The sequence below is a fragment of the Camelus ferus genome, chromosome 16, assembly GCF_009834535.1.
Source record: "Camelus ferus isolate YT-003-E chromosome 16, BCGSAC_Cfer_1.0, whole genome shotgun sequence".
NCBI lineage: Eukaryota > Metazoa > Chordata > Mammalia > Artiodactyla > Camelidae > Camelus > Camelus ferus.
The window spans coordinates 45,742,537-45,761,538 of NC_045711.1; the positions used below are offsets into that span (position 1 = coordinate 45,742,537).

Below are 19,002 nucleotides of genomic sequence, written 5' to 3' on the forward strand. Positions count from 1 at the left end.
TCCAGTCTTCCCACCTCTCCTCAACTCCTGTGTTTGTTCCCAGGTCCTCCCAGTTGTCCAGCCTCCAGGATGCGCTCTCCCTCCCAGCCTGCACCAAGTCCCCGCAGCCCCTTTCAGAAGACCTCTCTAATTCTGCCTCAAACTGGTAACAGGACTCTCCTCTTAGCCCAATGAGTAACAGTTTTAATCCTGTGTATTGGGGGGGTTCTGATTTCTCACAAAAGACTGGGGGCTCCCTGGACAGCAACTGTGTCTCTCCCATCAAACTGTGCAGGCCTCTGGCTCCGCCTCTTTCAGCCTGGGCAGCCTCTGCCCATAGGGGGCGCCCAAACAATGTTGCTGAGCAGAGACATACTTGCTGCTGCTAGAACTGGACCAGGCATGGATCACCTGCAGTGACAGGGACAGGGGAGATGTCACAGGCCTCTCCAAAGCGCCGACTTACTCTTCAGTTGACCTTGTCAAAGGGAGGGCAGAACTTTCAGATAAAGAAAGAGGTCTCTCATTTGGGGTAGGAGTCTGGGGACAAGACCATGACCACTAAAGAAGACTCCTTGACCTTCCAGACTTGGGGATGGTGAATGGCTTGAGGTGCTCACACAGCCCACAATGAACCCAGATGTCCTCCTTGGCCTGCTCTGAAAATCCCCAAGCTAGTGGGCAGAGGCCCCAACCAAGCAACCCCTATTTCCTTCCCCAAGTCTCTTGGAAAGAGTGGTGAGTCAGTTTGCGGCCATGAACTCATCCTAAGCAGTAAAAATAGGAAAACAAACAGGCTTCTCCTCCAGGCGGGAGGAGAGGGTAAGGGTGAGGGGGAAATGGGTTTTTCCCCAGCTGGGCAGAAAGGAAGCCATCTTTTGAAGTCCTCAAGAGTGAGGCAGGCTTCCTTATGGCCCCTAGAAACTCAACCACATCAAAGCCACCCAAGGAAGGTGGTTTGAGGGGCATGCTGTTTCACAGAGTCACAGTCACGCAGTGAGTGACACAACTGAGTCCCTGAGGGACACACAGTGACACACTGTTGAGGGCACGTAACCCACCAGGCTATCGATTGCATAGACGTGCACAATCACACAGCCAGACTGGGAGGCACACTCACAACATCACAAAGCCCCACACAGTCGCATACGTCCACGACAGCTGTCTCCTCCCAGAGACGCATATCCAACCCCGCAGCCGTGTGCGCTCCCAGAACCAGTCTCCGAGAGGCACATGCAACATTGCACAGGCAATGCCCATTTCTACACACAGAGTCTCACAAACACAGCCGCACTACGGTCACATGTGGCCCACAACCACACAGCTCCCACACAATGCGTTGAGCCACGCCCAAGCCACAAAGAGTCACACACACGCAGTCTCGGTTACACACTAGTCACATGCCGACAGTCACAAAGGCAACATCCCCACATTGCAGACACCATCATGGAGACCCATCCTGGTCATGGACCCTCTAGGGCTGAGACTGTATGGGGGGTGGCCCCTTGGGTGGGAATGGGAGCGTCTGACTCACTGCTGCCAGCTTAACCCCCTCCCTCCTCTCGGCTGCACCTCCCTGGCCATCCTCTGTTCTGAGCCCCCACTGTTTTCATTCTCCAGGCTTTGCTGAGCCTCCACACCCCTTGCCACTAAGGGGAGGGGCATGTAGCCTTGGAGATGATTGAGTCCAATCAGCATTAAGCATCATCCATTTATTCAACACGCCACCATTCAGCCCTGTGTGCCAAGTGCTGTGCTGGGGGCTGGTGAATAGAGAGGTTATTGTAAATCAGACCAAAATTTTCCACCAGTGTAATGGCTATTTCCAACTACTTGCCTGCGTGATCCTTGCTCCCATGCCTTGGCCTTGGGGAGGCCCCCAGCAAGTCCAAGACTCTTCAATCTCATTTATTTTGGTGGCCATTTCCAATTAGGATTGTGTAATTGATACAATCACTGAAGGCAGCATGTGGGATAGACTCAGGACAGACTTCTGCGTGATCTTCCCCTCCCCTTCTCTGGGGGAGTGAGCTTTGACAGGCAGCTGGGTTGGAAAACACCCTGGACTGGGGTCCAGAGGGCCAGGCTTTCATCCAGCTCCAGGATGTCATCTTGGGCCAGTCACGTCCCCGCTTGTGCTCAGCCTCTCTGTGTGTAACATGAGGGCAAGGGAGTCGGGCCAAATCAGCTTCTCATGGTGGGCAATGGGGGAGGGAGATTATTTTTAATAATATGAAGATTTCCAGGTCCAGTCCAGACCTTCTTGATCCCAGAATTTGAGACCCACTGGTTCTGGGGACCTCTGAGGCGCCTTCCAGCTCTAAGTGCTGGAGGCCGAGGGCTACTCCAGAGGCTGCTGAGGCCCCCACCTCGCCCTGGGTTCCCAGCATGCAGGAGTCACCACCACCCTCCAGGAGGTGGCCACATCATCAAGCTTGTTTAGAGGCTTGGGCCAGTGAAGAGCTTGTGGTTAGGGCAGGTGGCAACGAAATCAGAACTTCGGGACGCGGTTCTTGGCTGAGAATAGGCTTCCAGGGTGGTTTGGGCGGTTTGGGGACTCTTGGTACCTTTTCCAGGGATAACGATGCCCAGATTCTCTAGGAATCAGGTCCCAACCTGAGGCTTGAGGGGGGGGGGGCTTGCCTAAGAAGAGGAGCAGGCAGGCAGTGCAAGGTAAGAAAAGCCCATGGGACAGTTCCTGGGGACTTCAAATGGGGGTTCTTTTTATTTTGAACCCAGTTTCTTCCGTTAAGTCAATTTGCTTCCTGGTTTCTACTCAGCTCCTTTCCTGATGCTTCTAGGACAGAATCATATGCTGTCAGAATCAGAGGGACATAAGTGGGCACCTGCCCCATTTCTCTAGCCTGTGATGCAGCCCCTCAAGTATACACATCATCAAAACCCTGCATTATTAGCTTTCCATGTGCTCTGCACTCTGCTAGTCACTTTACAGGATGTCACTTGCTCCTTACAGTTTTAATGGTAGATATTATTAACCCCATTTTACAGTTGAGAGAAATGAGGCTCAGAAATTCTAAGCCATCTCTCCAAGCAGCAGAACTGGATTCAAACCTACTGCCATCTATTCCGGAGCCCAGGCTCTCAGCCACACCTTAGAGCACCCTCCAACTTCTCCCGGATGCCTCCAACCACAGGACTCTCAAATACTTACTGAGGACGGACTGTACACATGCAAGTTGGAAGAGGCAAAGCTCAAAGAGATGAACCTGTCCCTCCAGAGTGCCTGATTCCAACAGAGGATGTGAAATAATCACTCCATACAGGCAAAAGGAATTGGTGCCTAAGACAGTGGAGAATGTGCCTCCTTTGGAAAACTCTAATGATTAAAAGTGTCTTCCTTATATTAAACCTAAATATACATTCCTCCAACTTGCTGGCCTCAAAAATCACACAGAATCAGTCCGAAGCCCTCCACACTTTTGCAGACAATTCTCACGTCACACTGCCTGCTTTCCATAAGGCTGGTTGCCTTAATTCTCTCTAAGGCTTGACTTCTGTCTACTCTGCTCTGGAAAAATCCAGAGAACCTCAATGTCAGGAGGCAAGGGTTCCAATCCCAGCTCTTCCATATACAGGTTGTGCAATGCTGGGCAAGGCCCTGTGCTATTCAGAGCATCGATTTCTTCATCTGTGAAATGGGGACAGGAAGACTTGCCCCACTTGACCAGGTGGTGAGGATTAGCTGAGACCCTCGGTGGGAAAGTATTCCACATGCCACTGAGGGGCAGACCCTCACACGTGTCCCTGTACTTAGGAGGAGCTGAGGGTGGCTCCAGGATTCGCTGGAGAATGAAGATTGTCCTAAGCACCTAGATGCGCAGGACACAGTACCAGATTCCATGAGGACAAGGAGCTGAGGAAGACAGGGTCTCTGCTCTGCAGGAGCTTTCTGTCCTGGGAGTGACGCCTCCAGCCATCACCAAGTCCTCTAGGAACAAAAGCTTTATAATCAGGTTGGCTCTGGTACCCTCTGGGGAGATTAAGTGATGGGGACAAGCACATCTCCTGTGAGTGAGCTAAACGAACCAACAGAAAGAGGAAGAGGAGGTAACTTATATGAAACAACTATTATGCACCAGAGTAATTTACTTCACAACACTGTGAGGGTGGGCTTATTATTATGTCCATTGTACAGGTGAAGAAACTGAGGCACAGGGAAGTAGCATTTGCCCAAGTCAATAAGGTGTGGAGATAGGATTAGAACTCAGATTTGCCTGGCTCCCAAACTGGTTTGCTCTCCTGGCTGCGCCATGGAAAGGGCCAGGATCTAGGGAGATGCTGCTGTTATAGCCTCTCACCTCTGAGGAGCAGCGGGAACGCAGGGAGGGACGAGGGACACTTTGGCAGGAACCTGCCTCCTAAATGTCACCCTATGGCTTCCTATATCATCCCTGCCCCAGGATTTCTCAAAAGTGTAAACAGAGGTGCACCATTTCACTCACCCTCACCTATTCATTCAGTGCCTGGATCCCAAGCATTTATCTCATGACCAGCCCTGTGCTGGATACTGTGTTCCCTGCGGTGAAAGACCCCATCCCTGCCCTCAAGCAGCAAACCCATCCGAGAGCATCTGAGAGGGACAGTGCCCCCAGAGGGGTGGCTACAGTATGGGGGAGTCAGGAGGATATCTTAGAATCTGTGAACCGTCAAGGGAGGGAAGCAAAAATTGTATGTACAATACGATTCCATTCATGTAAGTTCATAAACAGGTGAAAGTAAGCAGATACACGTGATGAAACTAAGGAAAAGCAGGGAAGTGATTAACATAAAATCTGGAATACCTAGGTGGCGGAAAGGATTACAGCCCAGAAGGACCGCTCAGTGGGGTTCCTGGGGAGCTGGCAGAGTCTTACTTCTTGCCTGGGTACCTAGTTTATAAATAGTCCTTAACTCTGTGTGCATGTGTGTATTTTATTTTAATTCACTCTCCTTTGTATTTTTTTTTCCACAGGTTTAATACACAGAAATTGAAAAATTCACTATTGGATGGGACCTAGGCTGACCTCCCACAGCACCCTATCCAGAACTGTGCCTACTAAGTGCTTAAAAGAGGGTACTGGATTGCAGCAAATTTTGAAGGACCTGGAAGGAGGGTGCGTGGTCCAGCCGGATAGGAGGGGTGTGACCTCAGGTCTAGAGACAAGAACTTACTAAGGAGTTAGTTTGTTAACGAGAAGTTCTTGAGGACCAAGAGGATTTAGAGGTGCCTTTCCCATGACTGTCTGGATACCTAAGGGTCAGCAGTTCCCCAAACTGAAGCCTCAGACTCCAGAATTAACTTCCCTTTCCCTCAGCACCAAACCACAGAGCAGCACAAAGAGCACTGAGTCAGAGGCCTGGATTGGAAATCCAGCTCTGTACACACTAGCCAGGTTTTCCCTGGCAAAGCACTTCACACCATGGCCTCAGTGTCTTCATCTGTAAAATGGGGCTAATAAACCACCTACTTCACAAGTTACTATGAGGCCCCAGAGCAGTTATAGATGTGAAACTGCTTTAGGGACTCCTGTGTGTGAAGGTCATATTACTCAGGTGTTGGTCCTCTTTCTCCCCTCCCACTGCCATTTGGCAAGGAGGGCTCAGAATAAAGCCTTACTCTGATTTAGGAAGTCCCCAACCTCAGCACCTCCAATCTTCTTGGCTTGTGATTTTCTGGGCCTGAGCTTAGGGTGATTCCAGGAGCAAGTTCCCCAAGTTGGAGGAAGCCCAGCTGGGGAGGTGGCATTCCAGGCGGCATGTCAGAGGGTGAGTCAGGGCTAGGGCGGCCCTCGGCCTCCTCTGGCTCTTGGCTCAGGGCCCAGGCTGGGTTATTCTCATTTGCATACATCTGCATATATGTAAGTTTTACCCGCGCACCCTGGCAGGGCCCGGGGAAATACACCTGTGCAGGGGCATGAAGGGAAACCAGAGTGACTGGCTGCCTGTTGGAGCACCCGAACCAAGAATCTTGGTCCATGGTCTATCCACCCATCAAATGCCTGAATCTCTGAAAAAGCCAAACACATGGCTTCTTCCCCAGGCTCCTCTGGTTGCCCAGGCCTGGAAATTTACAGTCATTCTTGCCTCTCTCGTCTTCCAGTACAGTCACTAGGCCCAGTAAAGTTTGTCTTAGAGCCACCCTTCTCACACTTCCCCTCCTTCCCATCACCTCTGCCACCTACCCACTGGGTCCTTTCCCTCTCACTTCACACATAACTTATTTGCAACAGCCTCCTAACTGGGCTCTCTGCCACCTGACTCTTCCCTTCTCAGCCTACTTTGAACACAAGCTGCTACAAGGAAGCCCTTCAGATCACATCCTGGTTGTCCCCACTTCCCACAGCCCCTTTCTAAGTTCCTGGTTGGCATTGGAGGTCTTCCACAGTATGGAATCTCCTGGCTCAGTCTCAATTTCCCCACTTCCTTGCCTTCCAACCAAGTGTGTGTAGACCCTACTCACACCTTTTCTGTGTCTCAGTCTCCTCATCTGTAAAATGGGGGATAATAATAGAACTCCCTTGAAGGGTTACTTGAAGATTTCAAGGAGCAAATGCATGTGAAACATAGCATATAAGCCCACAATAAATATTGGCCATTATCAGTATTATTTCTCTGACCACCTTGGTGCATTCATCTCCAGGGGTCCCCTCTTCCTCAGCCCTTCCTCTTGCCCTTGCTGAGTGGTGTTTCTTCAGGTAAGACAACCCCTTGGTAGTTAAGAGGACAAGCTGACCTGGGTTCCAATTCTAACTTGTGGACAAGTTACTCAAACTTTTTATGCTTCCATTTCCTCATCTGTAAAGTGGGGGTAATATGAATACTTACCTCATAGAATTTATGTGATAAATGAAATGATGCATGGAAAGGCTTAGCACAGTGCCTGGAACACAGAAAACACTTAATAAGTGTTAGCAATTATTATCACTATTGCATTACACAAGACACAAGGCCTCAGATTACCTGAAGTTCATCTTATCCTCCAAAGGTTCCAGAGGGTTCCTTAGATGTATTTTAAGGAACAGTGCCTCCACCTGGATCCCCCTGTGCATCCCACAGCCAAGGAACCACTACCCTCCCTTCCCCCACCTCTCTCCTGTGCATAGCGACTGAGGCAGCCAGTCCCCTATTAGGTTGGCTGGTGGTTAGGAGATGGGACTGAGTTTCCGCCTCCCCATTAGTTCTGGGGCACTTTCCACATCCAGAATTTGGGCTGGGGAGGGCTTGTTTCCCCCAGAGTTTGGGAGCCGCCCCTCACCCTAGGTAGAGCCAGAACAGCTGCGGGTTGGGTGCACAAGCTGAGAAGGGTCTTCAGGGGAGGGGAGGGGCAAACTGGTCTGAGAAGACTGAAAGGGTAACTCAGCTCAGTTCAGCTCCCCTTGGAGGCGCAGCCCCCACCCCATCCCGTAAGTACAAACCTTCCCCCATCTCTGCCCACTTCCGTGTCTTCCAGCCTTTTCCAGGCAGCAGTTGATGAACTTCTTGTGTTTGATCCTTTTCCAGTGGTAATTAATGGGGGTGACTGAGGACGGAGGGTAGATGGGTAGGAGGAGCTGCACGAGCCACCTCCCTCTCTTTAAACAGACTCAAGCGCTCAAGGGCCCCTCCTCTCGCCTTTGCGCCCCCAGCCCCCCTTAGCTGAGCCTGGTGGGGGAGGGTTTGGAAGAGAAGGGAAGAGCAGGGGAGGGACTGAGCTGTCTCTCACTCTCCCTCCTTGTCCACCCTCCCCCTACTCCAGGCCTGATGCCCCGGAGCCCCACGCGGTGGTACACATGGGGAAAGGCTGCCGGGTTTGGTTGCAGGAGGGGTGCAGGTTGTACTTGTGATTATTTCTCCCATTTGGGAGTGCGCCCGCGTGTTGGTCCCGCTAGCCTCCCCAAGGCAACATTCCCCTCATTTTCCCAGGCCCGGCCTAGCAGAGGTAAAGCTATTCTCCTTCTCCCCGACCCCGCGGCCCAGACTAGGATGCAGGGACTAGAACTACCGTTTTCTTGTGAAAGAAAAACATTCAGGATCTCAAAAGGGGCTAGTCCGGGAGTCAGAAAATGAAACCAGTAACCACACAGTAACGTGCGTGTACCTGTGTGGTTGTGTGTGTGTGCTGAGGGTGTGGCGTGGTAGCCCACGGAGTGTGTAACGCGGCTGTTGGGTTATAGGAGTGTGTGTCTGTGTGTGCTGGTGCGCACACCCGCTTCTTCCCGTTTGTGCTCCCTGGACGGCCATTCCCACTCCAGCTACGTTCTACCAGCGGCTTCCCCCCAGGGCCGGGAGATGGAGATGTCGGCGGAACGCCCGAGGTTCTGGGCTAGGGTCCGGAAAGGTTTGGAGCACCCGGCCGAGCTGCCTTCGTTCGGAGCGCGCGAATTCGTTGCAGCCGGGTTGTCCTCTCGGCCTCCTGCCGGCTCTCGGTGCTCCCCGAGGGCACCCGGCGCGCCGTCCTGCGGTCTGTCCGCCCACCGGGTCCAGCGCTGGAAAGCCAGTCCAGAACTCCCGCGCCCCCTACCCGGCCGGTTTCCAGCTCCCGCGCGGGGCCGGGAACAAGGCCAGCCGCGTGGCTCCTTCACTGCGCAGGGCGGGGCCTCCAAGGCATATTCAAATCCGCCCCAATTTTTTTATTAACTGTTTTCTTTTTAGGGGGCGATGGGGTGGGGATTACTTGGTCCAAGAGTGGTTCGTAGTTTTGTTTTGTTTTTAAAGTGTTTGGTGACCTCATATATGTGTGTACTTTAAACGTCCCAGTCAAGCCCAAATAGAAGACTTTTCCCAGACTAGAGGTGAACTTTGGAAATAAAGCAAAGACGCGGGGAGAGTGGCTGAGCACCGAGCACACCGGAGAACCTCGTGGGGAGCCCGCCTGCCGAGCAGTGCCCAGATCTCGAGGAGGTGCTGACCTCAAGGTCTCCCCCTTCCCCGCCCCGGGAACTTCTCCCAGGTGATCTGGAATATGAGGCGGGAACGCCAGTCACAGCGAAAGCTCTCTGTGGGAGCGTGGAGGTGAGCTCACCCGGAGCGCGGCGGGGCTGGCAGTGACCTCAGGAACCAGCCCGCCGCGCCACCTGCGCCATCGCCCATTCACTGCTTCATCACAAAGAAGAAAAGCAGCAATAATCCATCCACATTTCAGGAAAAGTCAAATCCCAGTGTGCGTGTGGCAGAGCACGTGGACCTCTACAGACTGCCCCTTCCCCGGCCTCGCCGAAGGTGGGGGGCTTTTACCACGGCTCTCCCGGCCCAACGGAGTGAGGATTCTTCACCTCCCCCCACCTCCACCAAACAGAATAATTTACAAAGTTTCCCCAAACCGAGTTACTGCGAAAGCCCTGCCAAATCGGACTTAAATTCCACAGAGAGCAGATGAAACTAAACTAAAATTTCGTTTAGGAACCGTGGGTGGGATAGAAGAGAAACGGAGCGGATAATCCCGCAATGGCCGCCAAGGACCTTGGACCGGGGTCACGGTGAAAACTGCTCTCCAGGGCAGAACCATAGAGGTGCTGTGTGGAGAGCCTGCAGCTGGTTGCAGACCCCAGCGCCCGGCTTCCGTCGCAGACGCCCACCCTCCTTTGCTTAGGAGCGCGCTGTCCGCCCCCTACGAGCCCAGGGACTGTGCAGTGAGCCCTGTACCCACCACGTGTCTGGAGTCGGGAAGGGGCACTCGTTCGGAGGGAGTTCCCGATTTCAAGGGAGAGTCCGAACTCCGGGTGTCTTCGAGTGAAGCATACTTCCCACCTCTGAGGGCGCTGATTCTGCGCCAAGCATCCTTACGGGATCCGGTGGGACTGTGTTAGCAAGGCAACTGCAAAGAGCTTGCAAACCGCCGTGCACCGCGCGGATCTTTCATGTCCACTCACCGCGCCTCGGTTGATTCCCGAGACCTTGGCGACTCCGTGTCCCCAACTTGGGACCCCGCTGGCGGCTCCCAGGCCCTGACATGTGTTCTCCAAGTGGGCCCCTTCCGCTAAGGGAGAGGACCTGAGTGAGAAAGAACTGGGAGAGTCACTCTGGCTTTTGTGACAAGCAGAAGGCTGTCGTATTGGTAATGACAGGAGAGAGTCCCTTGATTTTGCCTACTTACCTTACTTCCTCCCCTCCTCCAACTCCTCCTCCTCCTCCATTTTGGTTTTATTACTTTTGGGGATTTTTTTTTAAGTCGTTCTAAATTAAATGACAACAGCTTGGAGGTCTTAAGCGTAGCTCCCTCATTTTGCTAGATAAAATGAGTCTCAGAGACTGGAAATGGCTGATTCAGGTTATCACAGCCAGCCAGTTCACGGCTGAGCTGGGATGGGAACCGAGGCCTCAGACTTCTCAGGCCAGCAGTCTCCCACTTCTGATCAAACATAGGTTTACAGCCCTTCCTAAACCCCATGCCTATCCCTTCCACCTTTCCTCTCTCCCCAGGCTCCGAGGTTGGTGAGATGTGGCAACTGTCAGAGGCGAACCCTCCCTGGGGAGTCTGCATCTGAGGAGACCATGAAGTTTCCCAACAAGGTGCCCCAGCTCTACACTCTCCATGATGTGGGGAGAGAGAGAGCCCTGAAGAGGGAGGTGATGATGGAGGGAGAGGTTTCCTTGTTTGTAAACTGGGGATAATAACAGTACCTACTTCATAGGTTTTCAGCAAAGATCAGAGGGCTTGGATGTTATGAGTGTTTCATGAAGTCTAAAGGGCTGCAGGATGTTTCCTTCTGCTGCATGGAGGTGAGGATCCTGCATGAGGTCAGCGGGGACCCCATGAGAACTTAGAAGAGGCTCTCACTATGGGTCTCCTGCCTTTGGAGGATGCCCAAAGTCAACAGTTACAGGGGTCTGCTGGTAAAGCCACCCCTGCCCTTTCTTGCTAGGTCTAGCTTGGAAAGGATTCTGGGTACTTGGCCTTGGGAGGAAGTTCCACCTCAAAAGCACCTCCTTTGTGAAACCTTCCCTGACAGCCCACTCCACCCCGAAGGGCATCCTCTTCCTTTGGTGCATGCAGAGATGTCGTCCTTGGAACCCACCACAGTACTGTTGTGTGACAGGGAGGAAGGTCTGGAAGGATATGTCCTTGAAAGTTCTTAGCTCCAGCTAAGGAGGTGGTGGCATGGCTGGAGTTGGGTAAGAAAGGGGGAAAGGTGGTCCCATGTGGAAATAGCATTTCTCAACTAAGCAAACACTGCATATCCTGTTGGATGACAGGGGAGTGGGTTTCCAACTATTCAGAGGAGGGGGGTCCCCCGCAAAGCCCCTTCTACTGAAGCTCCAAGGCTTCAGGCTGGAGAACTCAGAGCCAGGTGCCAGAGGAGTGTTTTCTTGGAAAAATTCATCTCTATGAGGGAGTCCAATTTGAAGCCAACTTGCTCTTCCTCCCTTCAGGGCACCTGACTGCACACCCCAATCAAACTTTCTGTCTCTCCTGGCCACCCCCTAGTGCCTTCTCTTACTCTTCTAAGCTTCCCTCTTTCTCTGATCTTTGTCCTCTCCTACTCACCCCCTCCCATTTTAAGACTGCTGCCTTCACTCTGCACCCTGATAATGAGAACACATGTGTATACAAACATGAATTGTCCACACACTCAAGTGAGAGAAGGTGTGTATATGGACATGCTAGGGAATCTGTAAGAACTTGTAGGTTTGTCCCTCCCCTAATATAAAGCAGCTTAGATATGTGTGGACTGGTGTCTCTCATAGGGTGGGTACAAGTACACAAATGTTTATATGCTTGGGTTTTCTGTATTTTCAAGAGTATACGCTGACAATTTGACTTGTATAGTTGCGGGCCTGTGTAAGAGACAACTCTAGTGCTTTTATTCAGGGGTATTTCTATTCATCTTTGGGTGTCTAAATGTGTGTACATCACAGCCCATATTCTGTATTTGTAGATCCATAAATGAACCTCTGTTCATGGAAGGATGTTAATGTGATCATCGGTGTAGACACCTGTGTGTTGGTATATGCTGTATTTGAATGGAGTCTCTATGTATTTGTGTACCTGTCGCCATAAAGAGTGGTATATGTGGACACCTGCGCATCAAGGTCTTGGGTACTAATGTTTAGAAGCAGGCCCTGCACAAAGACTGGAAGGTGTGGCCACTGAGCCTGGCTTGCTGTATTTCCTGCGCCCTCCGAGGAGCCATCATATTGGACTTGCCTCCCACCCCCGGATTTTGTCCGGCTTCGTGCTGGGCTTCAGCCTCATGCGGCGCCAGGAAAGGCGGGGCGCCGCACGGGCAGAAGCCCAGACGCCGGATCCCTCCGGAGGCCTCGGGGGCCTGCAGAAGCTGTGGTGTCGCAACCAAACCCGGGCCCCTGCCGGAAGCGGAAGCCAGGACGGGGGGCGGTGAGGTGCAGTCGCTGCGGTCGCCGCATGCCAGGACGAGGGCGCCCCGCTGGGGCGTGCGCGCCGCGCGCGTGCGGGGCAGGCTGGGCTCCGGGCGGTACCTCCTTTGCCCTGGCGTCTGTTTACCAACAAACTGCCTGCGACGCATTCCGGCGCGCTGAATAAGCTGCCGGGCTGGTCTCGACTCACGGACTGAAAGTCCGTGGCGGCGGGATCACAGCCGCGGGGCGGATCCCTGAGAATCGGAGAGCGCGCCTGCAGGTTCCCTGCGTCCCTGCAGCCGCAGCGCCTCCGCCACGGCGCTTCTCCCCTTGCCACTGGGGCATCGAGGCCACGTCAACTCCCTCGCTTTTCGGCCAGATTGCCCTAATCTCCTTGCAACCCCGGCACCCCTCAAGAAGCGGAACCCGAGATGGATGGGCCTGGAGCGTGCGCACCGCTCTCCTCCCATCTCCCAGTTCTGAATTTCCCTACCCCAGGCTGCCCTGAGGGGGCGGGCCCCGGCCGCAGGCCTCCGTGAGGTCACCGCGTATGGTAACCAATCCGCGGCGTCCAAGTGGGCGGGGACCCCCGTCGGGTCCCGGGAACCGAACCCAAGAACGAATTGGGGGGGCATGGATTTAGGGGGGAGGGGAAAAGCCATGGGGGGCACCCCCCGGAACCCCTTTCCCAGGCGCGCGCTCTCTGCTAGAAGAGGCTCAGAAAGACACTTTCTCCCGGATAAGTGTGGGGGAGGCTGGGTTGGGGGGCTCATCCGGCCCCAACGCCCGAGGCTCGGAAAAGAGAGTTGGCTGAGAGAGCAGACTCCGTGCGGGGCCATGGCCTAGGCCCTTCGGCCTCGGCTCCGGCCGCAATGACCTCTTTGCCCTGCCCCCTCTCTGGCCCAGACGCCTCCAAAGTCGTCTTCCCGGACATCGCCCCCGTCCCATCGGTAGTGGCTGCCTACCAGCTCGGCCTGTCCCCCACAACCGCAGCCGCCCCCGATTTGCCCTATTCCAGGCCATATGGCCACCTCCTGCCCTATCCCTACACCGGGCCAGCGACCCCCGGAGACTCCTACCTGCCCTACCAGCTACCCGCGGCGCAGTCTCTGCCGTCTCAGCAAGAGCGGGAGGCAGGTAAGTCGGGCCGCAGCGGTTCTTCCCAGCTCTGGGGTCCTGATCCAGTGAGCCCCTAAACTTCGCCCTCCCCTGGTTGGGCGCAGCTGGCGAGATTCAGACCTTACTCAGATTCCACGGGATCTGGGTGTGGGGGGAGGGCGAAGGGATGGGGCGGGAGAGGGGAAGGAGGGGCGGGGGCGAGTTGATCTAAGTCTCCTTTCAAGACCGACCTGGTTTCGATTTGCAGTTGTGTGAAGCCGGGCGGCAGGGCTCCCTACCCAACCCCCTGGAGCAGCAGGAGTTGTGTACCAACTTGTAACGGAAAACTGAAACAATCCAGATGTGGGTGTAGGTGCCTAGCCCCTTCCAGAGGATTCGTTCCATCGTGCACTCCTTCCCTTCTCCATGTCGCCCCTCTCCGTGTTCTTGTCTCAGAAAGCAGTGCTCAAGCCAAAAAGCCTGATAACTAGAAATTAGGTCACAGCGGAGGGCAGATGTGGGGGTTTATTCGGGGGCACCTCCCCTTCTCATCAGCGGGTCGGATGTGTCAGACCAACTCGGAAAACTGACCTGGTAGAAACTGGGGCTAAAACCCTACTACCCATTGTTCTAAGAATGTAGCCACAGGTGGGTCAGGCATTCTCTCATTGTGGATCTCAGCCTTCCAGCCAAAGGAACTGGCCATTCCTGTCATCTCCACCCCTTACCTTTGGGGTAGGTTAGGCCCCAGTTCCACTGCCTGGAGCAACTCTGAGCTCCTGAGAAAGCACTCACTGGAAGGCCTCAAAGAAGCCAGGGAGCTGTGCCTTCCTGGACCTGGGCCTTGAAGGAACAGTACCCATGCAACACTATACATAGACCCATCTATACTGGCTTGAGCTTAGACCTCAATTCCCCTGCACTCCCAGCCCCCAGCTAATTGCCCCGACAATTGTTTTTGGCACAATTTCCTCCAAGGATGCACATTCACTGGACAACTTAGCTGGAGTCAGCCCAGGACAAGATGTCCGCCTCTTTTCCCTTGTTGCTCTGCTGAGACATATGAGTTCATAAACGTCAGAGCCAGAAGTGACCCTAGAGTTCTGGGAGCTCAACTTTCTTGATGTACAGATGAGCAAACTGAGGTCCAAAGAAAAGATATGCATAGGTCGAGAATATAGCCTGTTTTCCAGGGTAGGCCCTTGCAAGTTGACTTGCACTGCCTGGGGCCAGAGAATAGGATTTTAGGGAACTTCCTCAAAGCCCCCAAAAGTTAACTGCCTTTTGTGCCAGAACTGGGGCTGCCTCTTTCCCCTGCTGGGTCTGTTGCTGGAGGAGGAGCAGTTAGGGGGAGGGGAGGAGAACTACAAATGATCTAGTTTCTAAAAAACGAATCCCTTGGCCTCTTCTCTTCAATATATGCTAATGTGATACATTAGTGTGTGCCTGTGTATCTGTTTAGTGGAGTGATATTCCTTATTCTCTTAAGGACAAGGTTATCCAAGAGAATTGCTGCAATTGGGATTGGTATTTTCAGTCCTGTCTTATACACTCTTGCCTTTCCTTTTCTTGGTCTAAGGATCAGATAGTGGAGGGTTTCTTTCCTTTACAGAATTTTCCCCGATCCAGCGAAAACTACACGTCCTTAGACTAGACTGTAGCAATTTTCTGCTGAAACTAATAGGTTTGGCTCACTCTACATTAAATGATGGGATGTGAGAGAGGGCTCAGGGGTCTTCCTTTTGCCCCCACTCTATGTCCACCCCGGCCTCAGGGAGAGGTTTGGCTCCAAGTGAGCTGCGTGCTACCACCCAGATGAGCAGGCAGGCGTGGAGCCGCCTCAAGGGACGCCCTTCGGCTCTAGAATCGCGACCTGGGCAGATCCAGTCATGACTTGCTGCAACTGGTGTGGAGAAAAGCAGCTGTCGGGAAAGCAACTTAGAAAGGGGTCCGCTGGGAGAGTTAGGGCGCGGAGGGCTTTGAGAGTTCAGTAGCCAGGGCAGGCTCCCTGGCTCTCTGCGACTTGCTCAGTCCACGCAGCCAGGAAGGCGCGGGTAGTCGCTCGGCGGCGGCCCGGGGCGGCGAGCAGTAGGGTCGAAGCAGGGGAGGCCCGACAGGCGCGGGCGGCAGCGGAAACCCAACAGTTTTTCTGGGAATTGGCTGAGGTGGGGGTCGGCAGGGGTGGATCAGAGAAGCCCGCAGGGCCCGGGGCCACGGGTGAGGGATGCGGGGGAGGTGAATGCTACGGGTCAGTGCGGTCGGCGGAGGGCGGAGAACCTGACTTGAGGGGTGAGCCCGACCCATGGAAGAAGGCGGGGTTGGGGGTGGAGTGGGGGACGCAGGCGGACCCCCACCGCATCTAGGCACCCGAGCCGAGCGTTCAGTCAGCTGAGGTCGGCTGGCAGGCCCGCGAGGAATGAGACGAATCTTGCCCGAAGCCCACTAGCATCTCGGTCGCTCTGTCTACCCCAGCCCTGACATCTGCACGGAATAGTCCCAAGGTGTCTCCGCTGAGTGGCGCAGGTTGGGGCCGCTAGGATCGGAAGAGGGAACCCCTCTCCCTCCCCCATCCTACGGCCGGGCCGTTCCCCCGCTGAGATTCCTAGAGAGGCTGGGCCCGGACGCAGGAGGTAGCCAGATCCCCGCAGCGGCATCGCCGCGCGATCCAGGAGCCGCCCGGAGGGCCGGCGCTGCGCAATCCCCGAACCTGGGTCACCTTCCCTGCCAGCTAGGAACTCCTCTGTGAGTGCGGCCGGGCGGAGGAGGAGGCTGCCCTGCGCCCACCGGGCTTCTAGGGCCCCAGGAAGCCGACTTCTCTAGCCATTGGGTCTTGGAAGGTGTGCCTCAGGAGAGGGGGGCCCTTACAATAGGGGAGGCGATGGCAAACCCTGGGGCACTTTCCACCCACTGATACTGGGAGGGGTGCTCATCCTGGCGTTCAAGGCCCACTCAGCCGGGCCCCTCCGAACACCTCACTACTGGCAGCAGGGAGGCTGCCACGCAGACACTGTCTCGGGCCTCTGAACTGTGCTTTGGAGTTCCCTTCGCGTGGAACGCCCTTCCCCCATCCTCTACAGGCCTCTCAGCCCAGCCCTCGTCCCAGCCCTTCTGCCCCGCCCCGCCCCAAGCTGGCGCCACCGCACGGGGCTGAACTCTGGCCCCCCGCCGCGGGCACCGCCCCTACCCTCGCTCTGGCCTTTGCTGTCCTCCCAGGGTCACAGGACCGTTAAGAGTGGGAGCGCCCCGAGGGCAAGAACTGCTCACAGTGGACGCGGGGCTTGAAAGGAGGAGGGTGGTGCGGAAGATAGTGAAGGGCTGAGCCCCGCGCCTGAGTTTTTGCTAACCCTTGGCCAAAATGCAAACGAGATGCAAAAGAGCCCTTGAGCTGGCGCGTCCTCCCCTCTCAACGGTGCACACACCGTCTCGTGCTGCCCCCAGAATCGGAGAAGCCGCCGCTGTCCCCGGAGCCCTCGGAGCGGTGCCCGCAGGCCCCGATCAAGAAGCTCCGCAAGCCGAGGACCATCTACTCGAGTCTACAGCTGCAGCACCTGAACCAGCGTTTCCAGCACACGCAGTACCTGGCGCTGCCCGAGAGGGCCCAGCTGGCTGCGCAGCTCGGCCTCACCCAGACACAGGTGGGGCCAGTCCCATCCTTTCTGCCCGCTAACCTTCCTCGTGTGTGTTCTCTGGAAACTCACTCCCAGGTGTGAATGACTGATGAGTCCCCTAGCCCTATTTTCACAGTTCTCAGGGTGGGTGTTCATAGCTGGCCCCCAGTAAATTGGGGGAATGTGTTAAAAGGTGTAAGGTGGGTAGGTAGAGGGTTGATTCAGTGGATAGAGGAGGTACCCAGAGAACTGGATACTAAATCAGAGGTAGGAACTTAGGGGCTATGGAGGACTGGAGCAGGTGTTCCCAACCTCTGCCCTTTTCCCGGGACAACTTCCTCCTGCTGGATCCCTTTCCCTGAGTCATACCCTTCCACACAAACACTCCTCCTGACCTTCCATTCTGTCCCCTTTTCCTCCCCATAGGTAAAGATCTGGTTTCAGAACAAACGCTCCAAGTACAAGAAGCTCCTGAAGCAGAACTCAGGGGGACAGGAAGGGGACTTCTCTGGGAGGTCCCCCTCCCTGTCTCCCTGCTCCCCACCCCTTCCATCCCTCTGGGATCTACCCAAGGCAGGGGCCCTGCCCACCGGTGGCTACGGCAACAGCTTTGGAGGCTGGTATCAGCATCATTCCCCAGATGTCCTGGCTCCACCTCAGATGATGTGAGTCCAGGAAAGGACAGGTCAGGTCCCCAGCCGTCCTGCAAAGCCCAGGCAGGACCCAGCCCAACTGTACCCCTTCTGGGCCTGAGGAAACCAGTTCCAGATGGGTTCCCTCAGGAGGATGAGGAGCTTGAGAAGAAAAAGTACTGGGTGGAGTTCTCTCCTCCATGCCTCTTAACCCAGCCTTAAACTTTGCCCCACCCCCAATCCTAGACCAAGGACTAGACACCTTCCCTCCAGCGGGTCAAAGGCTCTGGAGACAGAATTATTGGCTGGAGTCCAGACTGTTTCCAGCATCCCTAGTCTAGCCACCCCTTCCTTGAGAGGACTGCAGTCCCACGACAGGCTGGGGTCAAGCCAGCAGAAAACACTGAGGGTTTTTCTCTTTGCGTGCCTTGGGCCTTGCCCAACCCCACTGGTGAGTGAACGCAGAAGTGCAATGGACATGTCCAGAGTCTTCAAGTTGACCACCATCGAGACCTACCCACTGATTTTTCCTGGAGGTCAGCCCATTACCCCTGTAACTGATACACTTACTCACCATCCTAGGAGGTAAATGGGATACTGAAAATGTGGAGTTTTGTGGATCTATGGGTAATTTTTGCTTTCTTCCTAAAAGAGCCCTCTTGTCCCATGTCTATCCACTTTGAATAGAAAATGGATCCAATTATCCATCTAGTTCAATGAGTATTGAATCTAAACCCATTCCTAATATGTAACAAATCCACATGCCCACACTGTCAGGGAGGGGAGGGGAGGGTGCATCAGTAGGGTAGCACCTTGGGGAGAATGGGGACAAACAGGCTCTGTGGATAAGTGTACATAGAGACACCCCAAATAGGTGGGGGTGGGTCCAGCAATTCCCCTCCTCACAGCTGTCTGTCCAAAGCAACTGCTCATATTTATAACCAATCTGACTGGCAGCCCCCCAAGCCCTTACCATCCCCCCATATCATGAGCTACCAGGGATTAAAGTTTGAACAGAAAGCTGGGCCCTGGCTGTGAGGTATGTTCGGTTTCGTGACTTCCCAGGCTGGGAGTGACTGCTTGGCTTACTCTTCTCCCCCATCTGACTCTTCCAGCACTGAACTAGAGCCACTGGATCCTAGTGTTGCTTCTGCCACTAACTAGCTATCTGGTTCTAGCTCTGGAATGTTCTAATAACGTCCACATGTTCAAACACTCCCGTGTGAAACCGGAAGATGCTGATACTGGTAATGACCAAAGTGTGAGTGATCCTCACAGCACATTCTCTCCCGGCCCAGTTCCGGAGGGAGCTGGCACTTCACAGCCCCCTGTGCCCACCTTCAGCGCTCACCTGGGGAGAGGACATGCCCACTGAGCCAGTGAGGGTCTCC

At 54.6% G+C, this 19,002-nt stretch overlaps 1 protein-coding gene and 1 long non-coding RNA gene across 2 annotated transcripts; one reads left to right on the plus strand and one right to left on the minus strand.

Annotated features, from left to right (window-relative positions):
* Positions 1 to 1,909: 1,909 nt before the first annotated feature.
* Positions 1,910 to 10,016, minus strand: LOC116669226. Its single transcript, XR_004326566.1, has 3 exons — positions 9,828 to 10,016; positions 6,805 to 6,859; positions 1,910 to 2,127 (listed from the first exon to the last, which is right to left on the minus strand). It is a non-coding gene; the product is annotated as an uncharacterized LOC116669226 (long non-coding RNA).
* Positions 10,017 to 12,327: 2,311 nt separating this feature from the next.
* Positions 12,328 to 18,633, plus strand: DLX4 (distal-less homeobox 4). Its single transcript, XM_032457776.1, has 3 exons — positions 12,328 to 13,410; positions 16,810 to 17,006; positions 17,406 to 18,633. The coding sequence occupies exons 1-3, from the start codon at positions 13,146 to 13,148 to the stop codon at positions 17,646 to 17,648; spliced, it is 705 nt and encodes a 234-aa protein (XP_032313667.1). The 5' UTR covers positions 12,328 to 13,145; the 3' UTR covers positions 17,649 to 18,633.
* Positions 18,634 to 19,002: the final 369 nt, after the last annotated feature.